The sequence below is a fragment of the Rhipicephalus microplus genome, unplaced genomic scaffold (assembly GCF_043290135.1).
Source record: "Rhipicephalus microplus isolate Deutch F79 unplaced genomic scaffold, USDA_Rmic scaffold_32, whole genome shotgun sequence".
Lineage (NCBI taxonomy): Eukaryota > Metazoa > Arthropoda > Arachnida > Ixodida > Ixodidae > Rhipicephalus > Rhipicephalus microplus.
In genome coordinates this window covers 622,673-640,782 of record NW_027464605.1, presented here as the reverse complement: position 1 = coordinate 640,782, position 18,110 = coordinate 622,673, and the positions used below count along the sequence as shown (strand labels likewise).

The 18,110-nt window shown below is 47.2% G+C and overlaps 1 protein-coding gene across 2 annotated transcripts in view; it reads left to right on the top strand.

Moving 5' to 3' along the window:
- The window catches only part of LOC142786766 (transcription factor CP2-like protein 1), a 68,497-nt gene that overhangs the window by 35,412 nt on the left and 14,975 nt on the right, over positions 1 to 18,110 (top strand). For both annotated transcript variants that reach the window (XM_075884407.1, XM_075884406.1), the window contains exons 16-18: positions 11,191 to 11,281; positions 11,467 to 11,516; positions 15,762 to 15,904. In XM_075884407.1, the coding sequence (XP_075740522.1) occupies positions 11,191 to 11,281; positions 11,467 to 11,516; positions 15,762 to 15,904 (284 nt within the window). The remainder of the gene's footprint in view (positions 1 to 11,190; positions 11,282 to 11,466; positions 11,517 to 15,761; positions 15,905 to 18,110) is intronic.

Below are 18,110 nucleotides of genomic sequence, written 5' to 3'. Positions count from 1 at the left end.
TGCTTTGCGGTTACTTAGATGACAAAGGCCCGGAAGCCACTCAACTTACTACAGTAGACTCCACACACGCACGCGCACGCGCGCGAATACGAACAACTGTCACAGACATACGCACGCGCATCAACTCCTGTTAAATGAAACCTGAAGGGACCAGGAAAATGTGTTTTTTTTTAAGAAGGGTTTTGGTTATTGAGAGATAAACAGGGGTATAATATTTAAGTACGAAACCAAACATATTACGGGTAGTTGTTCCATTCAAGTAGCAATTTCATTTAAGAGAGCTTCGTTTAATAGGAGTCTACTGTAGTCTACTCGCACAGGAGAGGGGGGGGGAGGGGGGTTAAGGGTTATGTGGGTGGCCACTACCGAAGTCACTTTAGCGGGGGGTGCGAAGTCAGTTTCATATATTGACATAATAGGGAGGAGGTGCGAAGTCAGCCCCATACATTGTCATAATAGGAAAGGGAGCGCGGTGCAACAAACCAAATGAATTTACAGTCATACTCCGGGCAGCGATTCTTGTCTTTTATATAAGATGTCTCTTATAAGCAGGGTGCCTTGTTGGCATTTTCTTATCAACCCGTATTTTACTGTAGACCCGCTGGTGTCTCTTATACCCACTTGTCTCTTATATCAGTGTCTCTTATAAAGGTGTTTGACTGTATATATTGTTACGTTTCATTTCTCAAGTTTTGTTATTGCCCCAAAACACTACACAATGCTCAGCGCAAACCGCGCCTGCAGTTTTCGAGAAGCTTCCGGACTTTATTAGATCATTTCGATAAGATCACGCCCACTCTGCAAACTATACAGATTATTCTGGAACCTACGCCACCGCCAGCGATAACGCTAGAACATTTGATGGCAAGAGTGTAAATGCCGACGCACTTCGCCGCTTGTCAATAGTTGATCGACGGCCGACGTTCCGTTCACTGCTATCTGTGCAAGACTGCTACTGTAATCGGACTTTCCATTTACTGGGCACAGGTTCGCCCAAATAAACAGTTAAATCCCAACATAAAGTCTCCTGTCTTCGGTCACGTCACGACCCCGTGACATCTGGTGGAGGTGCTGCTTTGTTCATGTACCGGACGCCCCCCGTAAAGCCGTGAACCCAGCTCACGTCACGGAGAAGACACCTACGCCAACCAGGAGCAGCAAACAAGCCGCCGACAGCAAGGGCTACCACCGTAGTACGGGCTTCTACAAGACAAGGCGCGGAAGACCAAGGCCATGACCGCGACTGCAGCGACAATGACAACCGCAGCGTCCCAGCCCACGATCGTCGTGCATCAACCCAGGGAACCACCAATTTTCCATGGGTCATTGTTCGAAAACCCGTAGACCTGGCTAGAAACATACGACCAAGTGGCCGCCCTCAACCACTGGGACAATGACGAAAAGCTCCGTTGTGTGTTCTTCTATTTGGAAGACACCGCAAAGACCTGGCTCGAGAATCGGGAGTCCACACTCCGAACGTGGGATGTTTTCTGCGGCACATTCCTGCAAACGTTCGCGAGCGTCGCTTGCAAAGAGAGGGCCGCTGCTTTACTAGAGACCCGGGTTCAGCTGCCAAATGAAAATGTTACCGTTTTCACATAAGAGATGACCCGCCTATTCCATCACGCTGACCCAGACATGCTCGAGGAAAAGAAAGTTCGTTTCCTCATTCGAGGAGTCAAACAGGAGCTCTTCGCGGGGCTAATGAGGAATCCACCGAACACCGTCCAAGAGTTTGTATCTGAAGTGACCCTGGACATGTGCACCAGACAGTATAATCGTCGCCTGACTCCAGAATGCGCTGCTGCTCAAGCCAGTGACTCCGAAGACATGCATGAAACGATCTCAGCGATCGTACGGGAAGAGCTGTGCAAGCTGTTGCCTTCGGCGCAGCCTCAAGTGGATTCGATCGCCGACATTGTGCGAGAAGAAGATCGGCAATTGCTTCGAATTCCCCAAACACCGCTGCCCGAGCCAGAAACTATGAGCTACGCCGCTGCAGTGCGCCACAACGCTCCTCCCCGTCCACACCAAAACACCGCCCCGTCGAACTTCCGTCGCCAGACGCCACTGCCGCCACCACCCCCACCAACGTCCTACCGTTCGCCAGCGGGCCAGCACAGTGCGCCAAGGAAAATGGAAGTTTCACGTGCACCTGACAACCGCCCGTTCTGCTACCACTGCGGCGCGGCCGGGCACACATACCGCTGTTGCCAGTACCGACAGATGGGACTGAGTGGCTTTCCCCGTCAACGCACCGCATCCGCAGCCTGGAGAACAGCCACGTGACATCGCCGACTACCTGACAGGAAATCAATGGACACCACGAAGTCCTTCCCGTTCGCCGTAGCCCAGCCGCCGCATGTCACCACACCATCGGCAGTACTCTGGCCTAAGGCGGTGCCGGTCTCCTAGCCTGTATCGGGGAAACTAAGGCCAGCAACCGGTGGTGCGGTTGCTGTGTGACAAACTACCGAAGATCCTCCGACGACGACGACAACGACGCGACGAAGCTTTACGAACACAGTGCCAATCAGGCAAAGCTCTGACGGCGAAAACTCACTTACTGAAGGTGACCTGACGACGCAACACGGAAACAGCAGAACAAGCCGACACAGCCGTGACCCGACACCACGCCCTAACTGTAATGCGAGACGGCGAACTAGCGACCTTGACATTCATATCGACGGCCACAGTGTGACCGCTCTCGTCGATACTGGAGCCGACAATTCCGTCATCAGTGGGTTGTTTGCCGCGAAGTTAAAGAAAGTTAGGACAGCTTGGGAAGGCCCTGAAATCCGCACAGCCGGAGGTCATCTCGTAACACCTGCAGGAATCTGCACAGCGAGAGTCACCATTAACGGCCGTATTTATCCTACAGTCTTTGTAGTCCTACAGTGTTGCTAGAGAGATGTCATCCTTGGCATGGACTTCTTATGCCTCCATGGTGCTGTCATTAACCTCAGAACAAAGTCGATAACGTTATCCACAGAAGAAACACTACCGCCGCGCACGCCGTCGGGAAACCATGCCTTGAATGTGCAGGAAGAACAAGTCACCATTCCGCCTCGCTCCAGCGTCATTATTTCAGTCTGCGCTCCTAAATCACCTGACTTAGAAGGCGTCGTTAAAGACAGTCAGCATCTGTTGGTCACCCGAAATATTGCGTCGCAAGAGGAATAGCAGAGCTGCGGGGAGGCAAAGCAACGGTTATGCTCACAAATTTCAGCAATGAGTACAAACATGTGAACAAAGGAACAATGATCGCATACATCAAAAAAATTGTGGACCCCACCAGTGCTTTCGTCCTCGCCGATTCTGCGGAACCTGCTCAGTGGAACCAAGCCCCTCCCACAGCTTTCGACGTCAATCCCAGACTTCCAAACCATAAGCAAGAACAGCTCAAGGCCCTGCTCCTGCAATACGAAAATTGCTTTTCATCGTCATCAAAAATTCGGCAGACCCCAATCACGAAACATCGCATCATAACCGAAGAAAATGCCAGACCACTCCGTCAGAGTCCGTACAGGGTTTCGACGCGATAACATGAGGCCATGAAGAGACAAGTTGATGAAATGCTGCGGGATGACATCATCCAGCCATCCAAGAGTCCGTGGGCGTCCCTCGTGGTGTTAGTGAAGAAAAAGGATGGGACCCTACGTTTCTGCGTCGATTATCGCCGCCTGAACGAAATCGCAAAAAAAAAGGACGTGTATCCTCTCCCACGAATAGACGACGCACCTGATCGGCTCCATAACGCCAAGTACTTCTCGTCAATGGACCTCAAGACTGGCTATTGGCAAATCGAAGTCGACGAAAGAGACCGAGAGAAGACGGCGTTTATAACACCGGACGGCCTCTTCGAGTTTAAGGTGATGCCCTTCGGCCTTTGCTCAGCGCCTGCAACTTTTCAACGCGTTATGGATACAGTACTGGCAGGATTGAAGTGGCAGACTTGCCTTGTGTACTTGGACGACGTCGTCGTGTTTTCCTCGAGTTTCGACGAGCATCTTCGGCGCCTTGAAGCTGTACTTCAAGCCATCAAGACGTCCGGACTCACACTGAAGCCAGAAAAGTGCAGATTTGCGTATGAGGAGCTCTTGTTTCTGGGGCACGTTATCAGCAAATCTGGAGTTCGTCCCGATCCACGGAAAACAGCCGCCATCGCCGACTTCCCGCCGCCCACTGACAAGAAGGCCGTGCGCCGATTTCTGGGCCTGTGGGCCTATTATAGGCATTTGTGAAAAACTTCGCCCGCATCGCCGATCCTCTCACCAACCTTACCAAGGCCGACGTGGAGTTCAAGTGGGAAACGCCTCAGGAACACGCTTTCCAGAAGCTTAAACATCGCTTCCAGACGCCTCCGTTACTTGCCGATTTCGACGAATTCGCTGAGACAGAAATACACACTGACGCAAGCAGCGAGGGTATTGGCGCCGTTCTTGTGCAGAGGGCTGACGGACTTGTAAGGGTTATTAGTTACACCAGCCGATCGCTATCCAAAGCAGAAGCCAATTATTCCACAACAGAAAAGAAGTGCCTCGCCATCATCTGGGCTACGTCAAAATTTCGCCCCTACCTCTACGGCAGGCCCTTCAAAGTTGTGAGCGACCACCACGCCTTGTGTTGGCCAGCCACCTTGAAGGACTCTTCAGGTCGCCTCGCACGATGGAGCCTGAGACTTCAAGAATATGACATTACCGTCGTTTACAAGTCTGGAAAGAAACACTTCGACGCCGACTGTCTCTCTCGTGCGCCTGTCGACCAACCACCACCCGACAACCCGGATGACGACTACTTCTTGGCAACGATAACTACCGACGACTTCGCTGAACGACAGCGGGCCGACCCGGAACTTAAGGCCCTAATAGAATACCTCGAAGGCAGGACCGCCAAAGTCCCGAAGGTATTCAAGCGCGCATTTGCGTCGTTCTTCCTGCGAAACGGTTTTCTCCAAAAGAAAAACTTTTCACCGCTTCGAGCCAAGTACCTCCTTGTGGTGCCTTCAGCTCTGCGACCAGAACTCCTGCAGGCCCTGCACGACGATCCGACGGCAGGGCATATCGGTGTTTCTCGCATGCTTGCGAGGATACAAGAAAGGTGCTATTGGTCACGTTTTACCGCCGACGTCACTCGTTATGTGAGGATATGCCAAGACTGTCAGCGACGCAAGACACTGCCGACAAGGCCAACAGGACTTCTGCAGCCAATTGAACCACCTCGCCGACCTTTCCACCAGATTGGTATGGACCTACTGAGGCCGTTCCCGACGTTGGCTTTCGGAAACAAATGGATCGTGGTAGCTACCGACTACCTCACCCGCTACGCCGAGACAAAAGCCCTGCCAAAAGGCAGTGCATTCGAGATAGCTAAGTTCTTCGTCGAAAATATCGTCCTATGTCACGGCGTCCCGGAGGTCCTTATCACCGACAGAGGAACAGCATTTACTGCTGACCTAACTCAAGCGATCTTGGCATACAGCCAGACAAACCACCGCCGAACGACAGCGTGCCACCCACAGACCAGCGGCCTCACCGAGCGGCTAAACAAGATGATCACCGACATGCTGGCAATGTACGTCGATGTCAAACGCAAGACGTGGGACGCCATTCTTCTGTACGTGACCTTCGCATACAACACGGCGGTGCAGAAGACGATGCAGATATCTCCATAAAAATTGGTCTATGGAAGGAGCCCGGCAATGACGCTCGATGCCATGTTACCCAACATCACAGACGAAGAAAACCTCGATGTGAGTGAGTACCTTCCATGCGCCAAAGAAGCCCGACAACTCGCATGTCTCCGTATCAAGAATCAACAGACGACCAACAGCCGCCGTTACAATCTTCGACGACGCTTCGTGAATACCAGCCCGGTGAACGCGTTTGGGTGTGGACGCCGATACGCTGACGTGGACTAAGTGAAAAGCTTCTGCGACAGTACTTCGGACCGTACAGGGTGGTTCGACGTCTCGGCCCACTTGATTATGAGGTTGTCCTCGACAGCATCACGAACTCTCAACGACGTCGATCGCGACCTGAAGTCGTCTATGTCGCGCGCCTCAAGCCGTTTCATGTGCGTTAACAAACTGAAGCAGTGTTTTTTTCGTATTATTATTATATCGTGATTTATTCATGGTACTTTCTTTCATTATTGTTGTACCTTCATGTTTAGTTAAAGCATTGGGACGATGCCTTTTTCAGAGGGGGGCAATGCCACGTTCCGTTTCTCAAGTTTTGTTATCGCCCCAAAGCACTACACAATTCTGAGCGCAAACCGCGCCTGCAGTTTTCGAGAAGCTTCGGGACTTTAGTAGATCATTTCGATAAGATCACACGCACTCTGCGAACTGTACAGATTATTCTGGAACCTACGCCACCGCCAGCGAGAACGCTAGAACATTCGATGGTAAGAGTATAAATGCCGACTCACTTCGCCGCTTGTCAGTAGTTGATCGATGGCCAACGCTCCGTTCACTGCTATCTGTGCAAGACTGCTACAAGACTGCCACTGTAATCGGACCTTCCGTTTACCGGGCACAGGTTCGCCCAATTAAACAGTTAAATCCCAACATAAAGTCTCATGTCTTCGGCCACGTCACGACCCCGTGACAATATATAGAGTGCTAGCTGTCAAGTGCAGGACATTCTAGAGTCAGATAAGTTTTAGGGAAATATTGTGGCAGACTTAAACAAGATGACTCATCAATATGCTGCCTGTACAATTTTGTGACACTCTCTCTGCAAATGTACGCTTAAGACCAGAGCCCAGTAGGAAATCTACGGGCATAAATCTGATTCAAAACATGGATACTTCAATCTGTCCCTGCTTCTATACTCTGTTCTTTGTTGTTGTTTAACCTAAAATTTCGTCATCTTTGCTCTCATTCTTTCTTCAATAATTTTGTTATTTATATATTGTATTTGTTTTAATTGATTCTCTCTTGTGGAGTCGGCGGACATTGTACTCATTGCTGTGGCCCTTGCAAACCTTCTTCTAGATTTGCAGGCGTAGATAATAGTTACCATTATTTCATTGGGGCGAACACTGACATTTATAGTATAGACCGCTTATAACGTAAGTTGCGGGAGTAGCGAATATCCGCACTATAAGCGGTACCGCATTACGTATAACCAAACCAACCTCTTTCAATGGTCACACTTGCGCAAAATGTGTTGAGCATGCAGCTTTGCCTGTCTGAGAATCGGAACATGCGATGCGTGCTTGCTAACATTTAAATTTCTGAATGTTAAAAGAACGTAACGTCCAAAGACACACGTTGCCAATGAAATGAACGCAAAAGGGAGGGAGGGTCTGCCAAATGAAAGCACCATCGCGGAAATTCGCTGACTACCAGATAGCCTCGATTATGCGCATTACACAGAAAATATGTCGAATCACGTCCAAAATTTGATGCGTTGAAAGATGCTAACTTTTCGACTTCATGGGCGCGCAGATGATTTAAGACATTGCAATCGAATCGTGAACCTGTGTTTGAGTGCTACACGGGCTGCCCTCTTTTTCATTAACGATATGTATCTCTTCCTGTCAAGTGCAGCCACCGCAAAAAGTTTCGTTCATTTGGTACCAAACTGCAGCTTAGATTCACGTGACCGCTATCGATCGATGCTTAACAATGTGAATTAGGCCTAGCTTGCCGTTTGGTATATTGTCGCGAAAAGCTTGTCTAAAACATGAAGATTCGGCATCAAAAAGATCGCGCTAGCAGTGAACCAAGAACAGCGTGCGTGATACGAAGTTTGCGTTCACGGCCGGCAGATCAGTAACGACGACAACTCGCCAAGCTAGCTTACGTACGACAGTGCACTGGCAGCAAAAGTGAAAGCTCACATCATAAAACTGTAAAAAGTTTTCAATTTACCGACAAGGAAGCAGGAAACTGTTGAGCGCATGCAGTTGATAAGGACGGGATCGTACGTGCCACGTTGACCGGCGGTGGCCAAAGCCGCACTGGTGACGTAGTACGGTGCAAAGACTTTTCGGTAACCGAGGCAACTGTCCTCCTCCCTTACTCGGCGAGCCCGCGCACTGCCCCACTATCTTTTTTCATTTTCTTCCTTTTCTTTCCTCTACCCTACGTTCGTTTGATCCATGTCCCTTCCTTCTCCGTAACGACCTCGTCGTTCACTCCCCAGCAGCGCACCCAGCAGGTCTTCTTAGCTCTTTCCTTACCACACCACTAGACATCGTTCACCGGTGAACGATGATTTCGCGCCCCTATTTTTCAAAAAACATCGTGCATATGGACTTGTAGCGCCATCTAGGCGATGGTACACACACTAGAATTGCTTTTTCTGTACGGTTCTCATTTTTACCGCGTGGCGGGGATTTTTAAAGGTCACGCCCATTCAAAGGTTGAAGCGCGTGTGATTCATGCGATGGCGTTAACATCAGAAACCACGCGCGCTCGGAAAAAAGCGATTTCGCTCGATGCCGACGCCTCGACGAGCCATCTTTTGAATTCCTCGAGTAGTGAGGAATCAGACAACGATGTGGTGACATCGGATTTTAGCTTCGATGAAGAAATTTCATCAGATCAGCCGGGAACGTCAGCTGTTAGTCGCGGGTATGTTTGGTTTCCACCTTCTTTTTTGTTTATCATGTTCTGGAGCTGGCTGACTTGCTCTGTATGTGTCCCACATATTGTTATTATTTCTAGCGTGTCTACTTCATATGGGCGCGATGTGCTGCCTCCAGCACAAAGACGCGTGGACTTCCGACCCCAGAGGGATCCGGGCATCGACCTCGGCATGCCGCTCCGTAGTCGCGCACATCGGCTGACGAGAGCACTGGATTTTTTTCGCCTCTTCTTCACAGCGGAGGTGATCCGCGCAATCTGTCTGAACACCAACAAGTATGCGTGGACCCACATACTTGAAAAGCCAACATACAGTGAGAAAGACGGATCGTGGAAGGAAGTGACGCCGGAGGAGATGATGAAGTTCATCGGACTCCTGATGTATATGGGGATGTTAGAACTTCCACGTCTAAATTTGTACTGGAGTACGACTAAAATGCTTTCTGAACTTCTTCCGCCAAAAGTCATGTCAAGGCGGCGTTTCACCGCACTTCTGGCCATGCTGCATGTTTTGGATCCCAAAACGAACGGCGCTACCGCACAAAAACTAGACAAGGTGTCTTGGCTTCTTCAACACATCAATGACTGCTCTGCAACGTTTTTCCAGCCGTATCGCGAAATTTCAGTTGATGAAAGAATGGTTAAATCCAAAGCACGCTCCAGAATTTGGCAGTACATTCGAGACAAAGTTGTGAAATGGGGATACAAATTGTGGGTTCTTGCAGATCCGAAGACCGGCTACACCATTCAATTCATAGTTTACACGGGGAAGCGTGAAAAACCAAGCGCAAATGGGCTGGCATTCGATGTGGTGACGAAGCTTTGCGACAAATACCTTGACCGTGGCCATGTCATTTACATGGACAATTTCTACACGTCCACATCTCTTCTTGTGCACTTGCTAGAACGCATGACACTCGCGTGTGGCACTACTAGAAAAGATCACCGCGGGTTCCCATCAGAATTGAAAAATATCACCTGGGAAAGAAAAGCCACGAGAGGGGACATTCGCTGGCTACGGGATAAGGAGGTATTGTACCTTCAGTGGAAGGATCGGCGTGTTGTGGATATGGTTAGCGCAGCTCACACCGCTAACGCTCACGTGCTCGCTAAGAGAAGGGAAAAGAAAAACGGGAAGTGGGAGCAGATCACAATCAGGACACCTAAACTCATCGACAAATATAATGCCGGCCTGTTAGGGGTCGACAAGTCTGACGATCTGATTGCTTCTTATAATATTCTTAGAAAATGCGTCCGCTGGTGGAAGACGTTGTTCTTCCACTGCATTGATATTGCAGCTGTGAACAGCTACATTCTTTTTGAAGCACATCGGAGCCAAAATCCAGAAACACCTGAACTTTCTAGGCTGTCTCGCTTCGATCAGCTGGCTTTTAGGACAGAACTCGTACAACAACTTCTTCAGATAGAGGACACCGCACCAGCTTCTATTCCTCCCACCCCAATTCGGCCACCCACAGCTGTACAGCACCAGCCTGAACGATTGGAGATACGCCGCAACTGTAAGAAGTGCTACCAAGAAAACAAATCTCAACACAAGACGAACGTTTTCTGTCGCACCTGCAATGTCTATTTGTGCTTCACAACGAGAAACTGTTTTGGTGCCTGGCACACTGATCTCCCTGAGTGAACAAATTATAGCTCGAGAAGTTCTTCAGCTATAACTTTAATTTTTTATTTTTTCAATCCTACTTCAATACGCTGTTTTAAATATTTTGCATCTCTCATAATTTTCCATAATTTTATACTCGGAAGATATAAGTAAATCATTACGACGTTTGTTGTGAACGTACCTAATTATTTGTGTTTGTCAATTTTCGTTACCTATTTAGATCTGCCAGTTCTTCCGTCAAATGTACCTTTCAAACCCTACATTTAGTACTTGCATTTTGGTATGTAATATTTTGCTGTAAAGTTTTTTTTCTTAAAAAAAAAAATCTCGCGTAGGACCAACTCAGAACTTCACTATTTCGCTATGCATCAGGCAATTTTTTTGTAACTCAAAAACAGCTTTGTCAATTTTAACGATTCTTCTAAATAATGTTGCCCTGTGATTACTAAACATTTTGTATATTTCAAAATTTCTCAGAAAAATTTTTGTCTGAGATATCGCTTCGTTTTCAAATAAAATTTTTGAAAATTCTTTATTTTTTTTGTATACGAATTTTTTTGCCAAATAAATTTTCTTTATTGTTTTAAAATAAAAAGCATTCAAAAGTACATTCATTCGTCTTTATTTTGATGTATTGCATGTCACTGTAAATCTAGTAGTGACGGCACAGAAAATTCCTAGCTGCAACATACAAAAATAGGCCAATTTTCCCGTGGTAAGGAAAGAGTTAAGGAAGCGCCCTCGCTACCACGTTTGTCACAAACAATTTCCGGCAACCGCATTATAACTGGTCTTTCATCTTGGGGGACTCCACAATAAGCTGTATGCGTATACATGGGGTTTCATGGGAGGGTAAACGAGAAAAAGACCGAATTGTAAGCGGTTCTGCACTAGAAGCAGTTACGTTATAAGTGGTCTATACTGTAGTATTTTTTTTTCTGTACCTGTTGCGTTGTTTCAGGTGCTGACCTTCTGAGACTCACAAGAGACGATCTCATCCAAATTTGCGGTCTCGCCGATGGCATTCGGCTTTTCAATGCCTTGCACTCAAAGTGAGTTTAGTTTTTCTTTGTTGCTTGTTTTGCTTTAACCTTCTCTGTTTCTCCCATAAAACATTGAACCTTTCATCTACTTGGAAGTTAACAAAATCTTCTGTGTCGTTGAGTGTCACATTTGAAGCCACCTCCTGACGTATGGCACGTTTTCGATTAAAAGTTACTTTCATACTGTCTTGCAGGACTATTCGGCCACGGCTGACCGCCTATATCTCCTTGCCCGCAGAACAAGGTAAGACATTGCATTGCACAGGCTTGTTACGGCTTAACAGTAACGTATCTATTTTTAATAGCAACCCATTCCTTTTAAATACAAGATACGCATTTGCTGGTGCAGATGCAAGAAGTCCCTTTGACATTTCTTTTTTTCTTTCTTTTAATGCATCAGCTGGAAGGTCTTCTAGCCCAGGTATACATTCAGTGCTATTATACTTCACTACAATGTGTGATGTTATTTAATTGTGCATGTTAGTAATGCTGGGTAGCTTATGTACTCTACTTCTTTGAAAAGGCCATGTACCACTCCTCGAGCTTGATGAGAAAACACATCATGTTGAGCAGACACTGCTATGAAGATCTCAGCAAAGTGTCACAGCCATCCATAGCAAGAAGCGTGTAGCAGCTCAGCAGGAAGTTGCCATTTATTTAATGACCTCTTTTCATACCTGCGCTCACTCTCTTAGGCGCTGCTAGCGCCTGCTGTTTGAAACAGTAGACAGCATGCTATTGGCCAAGAGGTAACATAAATCAAGTACGTCATTTGGATCAGATGCACTTCTTGCGTCATGGTGCCAGAACATGCCAGGGCCTGCGCTCCATAGTCTGATAACATTACATAGTGAGCCCCACTTGCTTATAGGAATCACTATGAGCGAGAATGATCCGAGCACTGACATACAATGGAACTCCAATTATGTGGCTTTCAGGGGACCACGAAAAACCAACATTATCGGCAGTGAGACTCAGCCTTGCCCAAAAAGCGGGTACAGACTGCTTGAATAAGCCCACGGCACAACCTTGTGCCTCTGCAGGGAACGTAGATTAAACTATTCTTGACAATGGCAGCTAATGGCGGCATTATTTAGTTAAAAGAGGTGCCAGCGAATCTTTATTCTGAATCCTAAAAATAAAATAAAATTCAGTGCGCATATTTCTGCCAATAAGTATAGTCCGAAAATTGCCTGCGCATCATAACGAAACCGAAACCTTTTTGCTAAGAGCCTCCAGTCAGAAAAGTTAACCACAGTATCATCGCTATCACATAATGGCGACAGACCATGAGTCTTCGTAGAATGCATGTAGAATACTTTCGTGCGCGACTGAGCTGTGCGCCTTGTAATTTGTTGCCTTGTGAAGTGCAACTAGTGGTGTCCCGCTCTTATTATGAATGTTGATGTCAAGTAATTTTGCATGGTGAAAACAGCTACGTCCGGCCTTTACGCGTGTGCACGCAAGCCTGTGACTGCGAGTGTGACAAAGGCTACTAAGTGGTTCTAAAAGAGAAAGGAAGACAAAAGTGAGCCCCATAACTATCTGCTTCAGCGAGCGACACCTCAACAGTAGCTCAAAAGTGATGGGGGTGAGGAGGGATTAAAAGGATAGGAATGAAGGTGTAGAGAGAGAGAAAGAGGCATGAGGTAAGCCAGAGAGCGACGCTATAGCGAGGGGATAGGAGAGATAGGAAAGATGGAAAAACGGTCACAGGAGTCCGAGGACGGGGCACCACTTGCGAGAGCTCTTGTCGGCGTCGGGAGGTGGCGTAGAGCAAGTCCAGTCGGTCATAGCTACACTGTCGTCGAAGGTCGGTGTCAGGAGATGACGTAGGGCGAGCCCAGTCGGCCAGAGCTACGCTGACGTCAAAGATCGCGAGGGAACAACCGGTCGGCATGGAATCCAGCGAGCGAGTCACCTGACAAAGGCATGAGATTAGCTGTATGTAGACCAGGACAAGTTTTCACGAACAGAAAACCTGGAAGTATCAGCTTTTTGGCTGGCTGAAGCTACAGTCGCCGACCAATTTTTTTGACTGCAAAAATTCGGACTTGTTTGATATTTCGGACTTAAAGAGGGCATCGTCTGGGTTCCCATAGGGCTAATGCATTTTTTCGACAAATTTTTCGAACGAATTTGACACCGAAAGTTAGATTTTTCGGACTAAATAGTTTGTTTTGAGCCGCGCCACGGATAATTACGGACGCCGCCATGTTGTATTTTCGGCCGGCTTGACTAAGCTTAGTGGCTTAATTTTAAAATGGCTTTTCTGCCTCCGCATTGAAAAGTGAACGCCATATTTCAAGTTTCGGAGGCCGTGTCTGCTTTAGAAAACGCGGCACGAGACCATTTTTTAGTCTTCGGTCAGCCATAGTGGTCAGCACTATCGTCATCGCACCGTACAGGGAGGAGGCAGAGCTGCGCAGTGGTGAAGTGAATGTACGGTTGTAGTATGGTCCCTAGAATAGTGAATAGTGAATGCGCCTGCCACGATGACAGTTTTCGCTCGTGCGCACGATGACAATTTCGTGCACAGAGCCCACAAACGAAGAAATTCTTTGGCAGGTTTTGCCGCAGCCGGAGAGCGGTTCAGATGATGATGACGATGATCGCCCACAGCCATCGGCGGCGGAGATCGCCACCGCAATGGCGCTTTGGCCGAGAATTTACGGTGACGATGTTACCTTGGCGCAAATACAGGCGAACCAGATTGCTTCCAAGCATAGTATGAGGCAAGGCAGGGACTCGCTCTCTGGATTTCGTGCCGACTGGTTGTGCCGCCGTGATCTCCGACGACAGCGCAGCTCTGGCCGACTGGCTCGCCCTACGCCATCTGCTGCCTCCGACAAGAGCTCTCGCTGAGTGGTGCCCCATCCTCGAACTCCTGCGACCGTGTCCATCTTTCCTATCTCCTCTTCACTTCTGTCGGTTTCTGTCGTTCGCTATCCCTGCGCCTCGCTCTCTCCTTCCCCCTCTCCATCTCTATACCTTTATTCCTATCCTTTTAATTCCTCCTTACCCCCATTCCTTGTGAGCTACTGTTGAGGTGTCGCACTCTGATGCAGACAGTTACGGGACTCACTTTTCTCTTTAAGAATCACATAAGAAAGGCAAGGCAGAATCATGGACTTTTTTAAAGCTTGCCTGATGCAATAAAGTTCATATTTCTGACAAAAACGAATTTTTCAGACTGTTCAATTTTTCGGTCTTTTCTTCGGTCCCCGCCAGGTCCGAAAAATCGGTCGGCGACTGTACTCTATGTGGATAGAGCTTGACTAGGTAGCGACCCCTGATTTGTAGGCATGGCATGGAGGCGTATGTAGAAGCGCATGAACTTCCAGGAGAATGCATTTTCCCTTCTGAGAAGACATCCTGTCTCACACTCTACTTATCCAATCGTCAACCTTGGGGAACGCAACTTTATATTTTGCATTGGTTAATATTTGGTCAATGTTTTATTCAAGTAAAAGTTCTTTTTTTTTTTGACGAAATCTGAAAGTCGTCGTAAGATTTAGGGTCGACGTAAAACTACAATGTATAACCAAGGTTTTTAATACATTATTTCTATGAGGATTATGCTGGGACCAGACCAATTTGTCGTGAACTTCAGGTTGTCCGGAACTGGGGAACGTATAGTGGAAGCTCCACTGTTACTTCTTTTCCCTGTGTCATCCCATCTTGTGTAGCTTCTAGCACACTCATTGGAATAAGAGAAGAGAGAAAGCGCATAAAGTGTGCGACGAACGCCTGTTACTCAACTAATTCTTGCGTATTCAATAAATTTGCGCTGCAGTTGATTCCAGAAAAAATAAACTCCGACATTGAGGTCACTCATTTGATGATTACGTGAAGATGTGGTCCATGGCCCCTTTAACTGTGTGTTTAAAGGGACACTAAAGAGGAACAATGACTTTGTATAGAAGGACAAACTGCACTCCAAGAACTCCAGTGCCATATATTTCATCATCATAAATTCATTATTAGCAGAGAAAATCAAGGTTAAAGTTTCATTTTAGAATTTCGTGCCGAAATCTCCACGCGAGACGCTGCAAACTTCAACATGCATTTTTGGTATTTTCGTCGCATTGGCTCGAATAAATTTTCTGAAACTTCATATTCTAAGTCTGTGGCCCCAACGGATGACAATGTGCTTAATTTTGATCGATTGAAAGCTACGTAGGACCCAGTAGACGCTTTCGAAATTTCTTACATCATGGTGTTTTGTGACAGTATCTCAAGGTGGCGTTGCCACCCACATTTTATTTTCGAGCGATTCTGCGCTTACTAGACGTCATACCTCAGCAAGGGTAGTGTTTTAGGATTGTGAAATTGTACTTCACTAATACACAAAAAGTCATTTTGCTCTTTAGTGCCCTTTTAAAGGTGATCATTGTTTCTGTGTTGTTGCTTTTTCGGACTGTCACCAAAACAAGCTGTTGCTGTGCGATGCTTTATCGTCGTGCTTGCCTGTCATTGGCTGGTTCAGTATTCCGGGCTGTGTACCTGAGGAGCCTGACAGTGCTGGAGCTGCTCAGCAAGCTGACATCACTGTGCAGTGTCTCCCCTTTCACTGTTCATGACATCTACATCGACGGTCCCTCTGGAATTCACGTGCTGGTCACTGACGAGGTGAGAACTTTGTCCCTTATGACAATACTACATTAAACTACAGCAGAACCTCAGTGATACAGATCTCATGGTGACATAAAGATATTCCCACAGCTGAAATTTGCACAACCGAAAAACCATGAAAATTGCTATTCCAAAAGCATGCCACAGAATAAGACTAGAATACATGCAAACCCACGATCGACCTTAGCTGGTTTGCTAAAGGTCATGGCTTTTTTGGTGTCTGGACTGGGACACATTTTTCTTCAGAAAGATTGCTTTACACTTTGTGAAATATTTCCCTGAAGCCTTGTGTTCTTATAAAAAAATGGTTGGATGCCAATTTTCCTTTTGGTAACTCCTCCTCTACCTTGTCAGATTCTGCAGAACATATTTAACATTGCAATATATAGCACTGTTTCCACAAACCAGAACTGAAATATGCATTTGCAGTTTTGTGCTTATGTTTGTCCCTGATGGACTCTGCCAATAAGTGAATGGGGAGTTTAAAGGTAACAGTATAATTCATGTTCCCAGATGGTCGCAGTACAACATATGCTTCGTTTGTGTAAACTTCTGGGTCATTTGAATCTTGAAAGTTATCTGGCTGAGGAATATTGTGCAACATCTTAAACAGACTTAGTCATCTGTGCACGCTTTTCAGAACTATGAAGGGTTACTCATAGTCATAGGTTGTGATTGTTGAAATAGCTGTGGCAAGTTGTTTAGGGGCAAAGCTCCATAGGCTGGGGGTTAGGCCCGCGTCCGTCCTAGTAGCTACCCCTGCTTCTCCCAATGGCGAAGCAGAGTACCCATAGTACCCGGTCGAAATTTCCGGAGCCTTCCTCTGTGGGGTCTCTCATAATAATATGGTGGTTTTGGGACGTTAAACCCCACATATCATATCAGTCGTAGTCGTCATGGTAGCCAGTGGCGATGCATTGCATGTCAATAAAAACGCTGTGACAACATATTCATGGAGGGAATGATGCTGAGTGGGGTGAAGCGTCCGTCCGCCAATCGTACATCTGTGCTTCTGTCTGTGCATCCGTCCGTGCATTCGTGCGTCAGTCCTTCCGTGAATTTTTTGTGCGTCCATCCATCCGTCCATGTATCTATTCGTGCGTCCGCCAATTCGTCCGCCCCTCCATCTGCTTCGCCCCACTCGTCATCATTCACCTCGTGGATATGCTGCTATATTTTAATGCTAATGTACCATAGTTACTCGCATAATACTGGTGCTCGCATAATTCTTGCACCCCCCACATTGCCCCCAAAAAATGCTTTTTTTTTTTCTGCAAATAATTATCGCACCCCCTAGAATTGCAGCCATAATGTCGTCTGCTCCTTCCAACCACTGATGATGATAGCGTACAACAGCATGGTGCCATCTCTGGAGAATTATGCATACTATCAAGGCATGGAAGCCCAATCTAGTTTGAGCCAAGCCAAAGTGGCAAGTGTGCGTTGCAACATGTTAGTACGTTATCTCCATGTTGTGGTTATGCTATGGGGCGATACAGAAGCTACATGACTGCTTTCAGGCTGAAAGTGATTGATCATGCACTAAGTAACGGCAACAGGGCTGCCAGTAGGCACTTTGGAGTCGTTGAGTATTGTGTTCGTTGCTGGCAATGGCAGCATGGGCAGCTGAAGCCAACAAGATGCGCTGGGCCCCTTGTGTGCCTTCGACTTAGATAGCTGGTAAAACTTTATTTTTACGGAAGGTATGTAACTGCAGACGATTTCGTGTTAGATGGCCATCAGCCTAAAGTGTACGCTAACCTTTTGTGGGCTCCCGTTGAGTGACGAAGGCTAGCGCAGTGCCCGCAAGCTTTGTGTACAGTAATTGAAAACTCTCGCCTATTTGCTTGGAGTTTCTGTGCCTCAAATAAATCTTGCCTTGTCTTAAACCTATGGTTTTATTCTTAAGGTAAGTCTTGATTATTACTTCTCAAACTAGTTGCTAGTGCGAGAATCTTGATTTGCGCCCACTTAGTTTTTTTTTTCCCACGCCGTTTGTTTTGGCGGAAATTTTTTCTTGTGTGATTCTCGCACCATTATCTTTTCATCGTTTTTCCGCAAAAAAAACTGCGAGGATTATACGAATAAATACGGTATGTGCAAACTGGCAGAAAGCATGCTGTGTTAGCATCCGGCTCATTGGCGCCCCTGCTTGGCAAGCAGCAGCACGCTGTCCTTATTACTGGTGCTACTAGAGTACCGA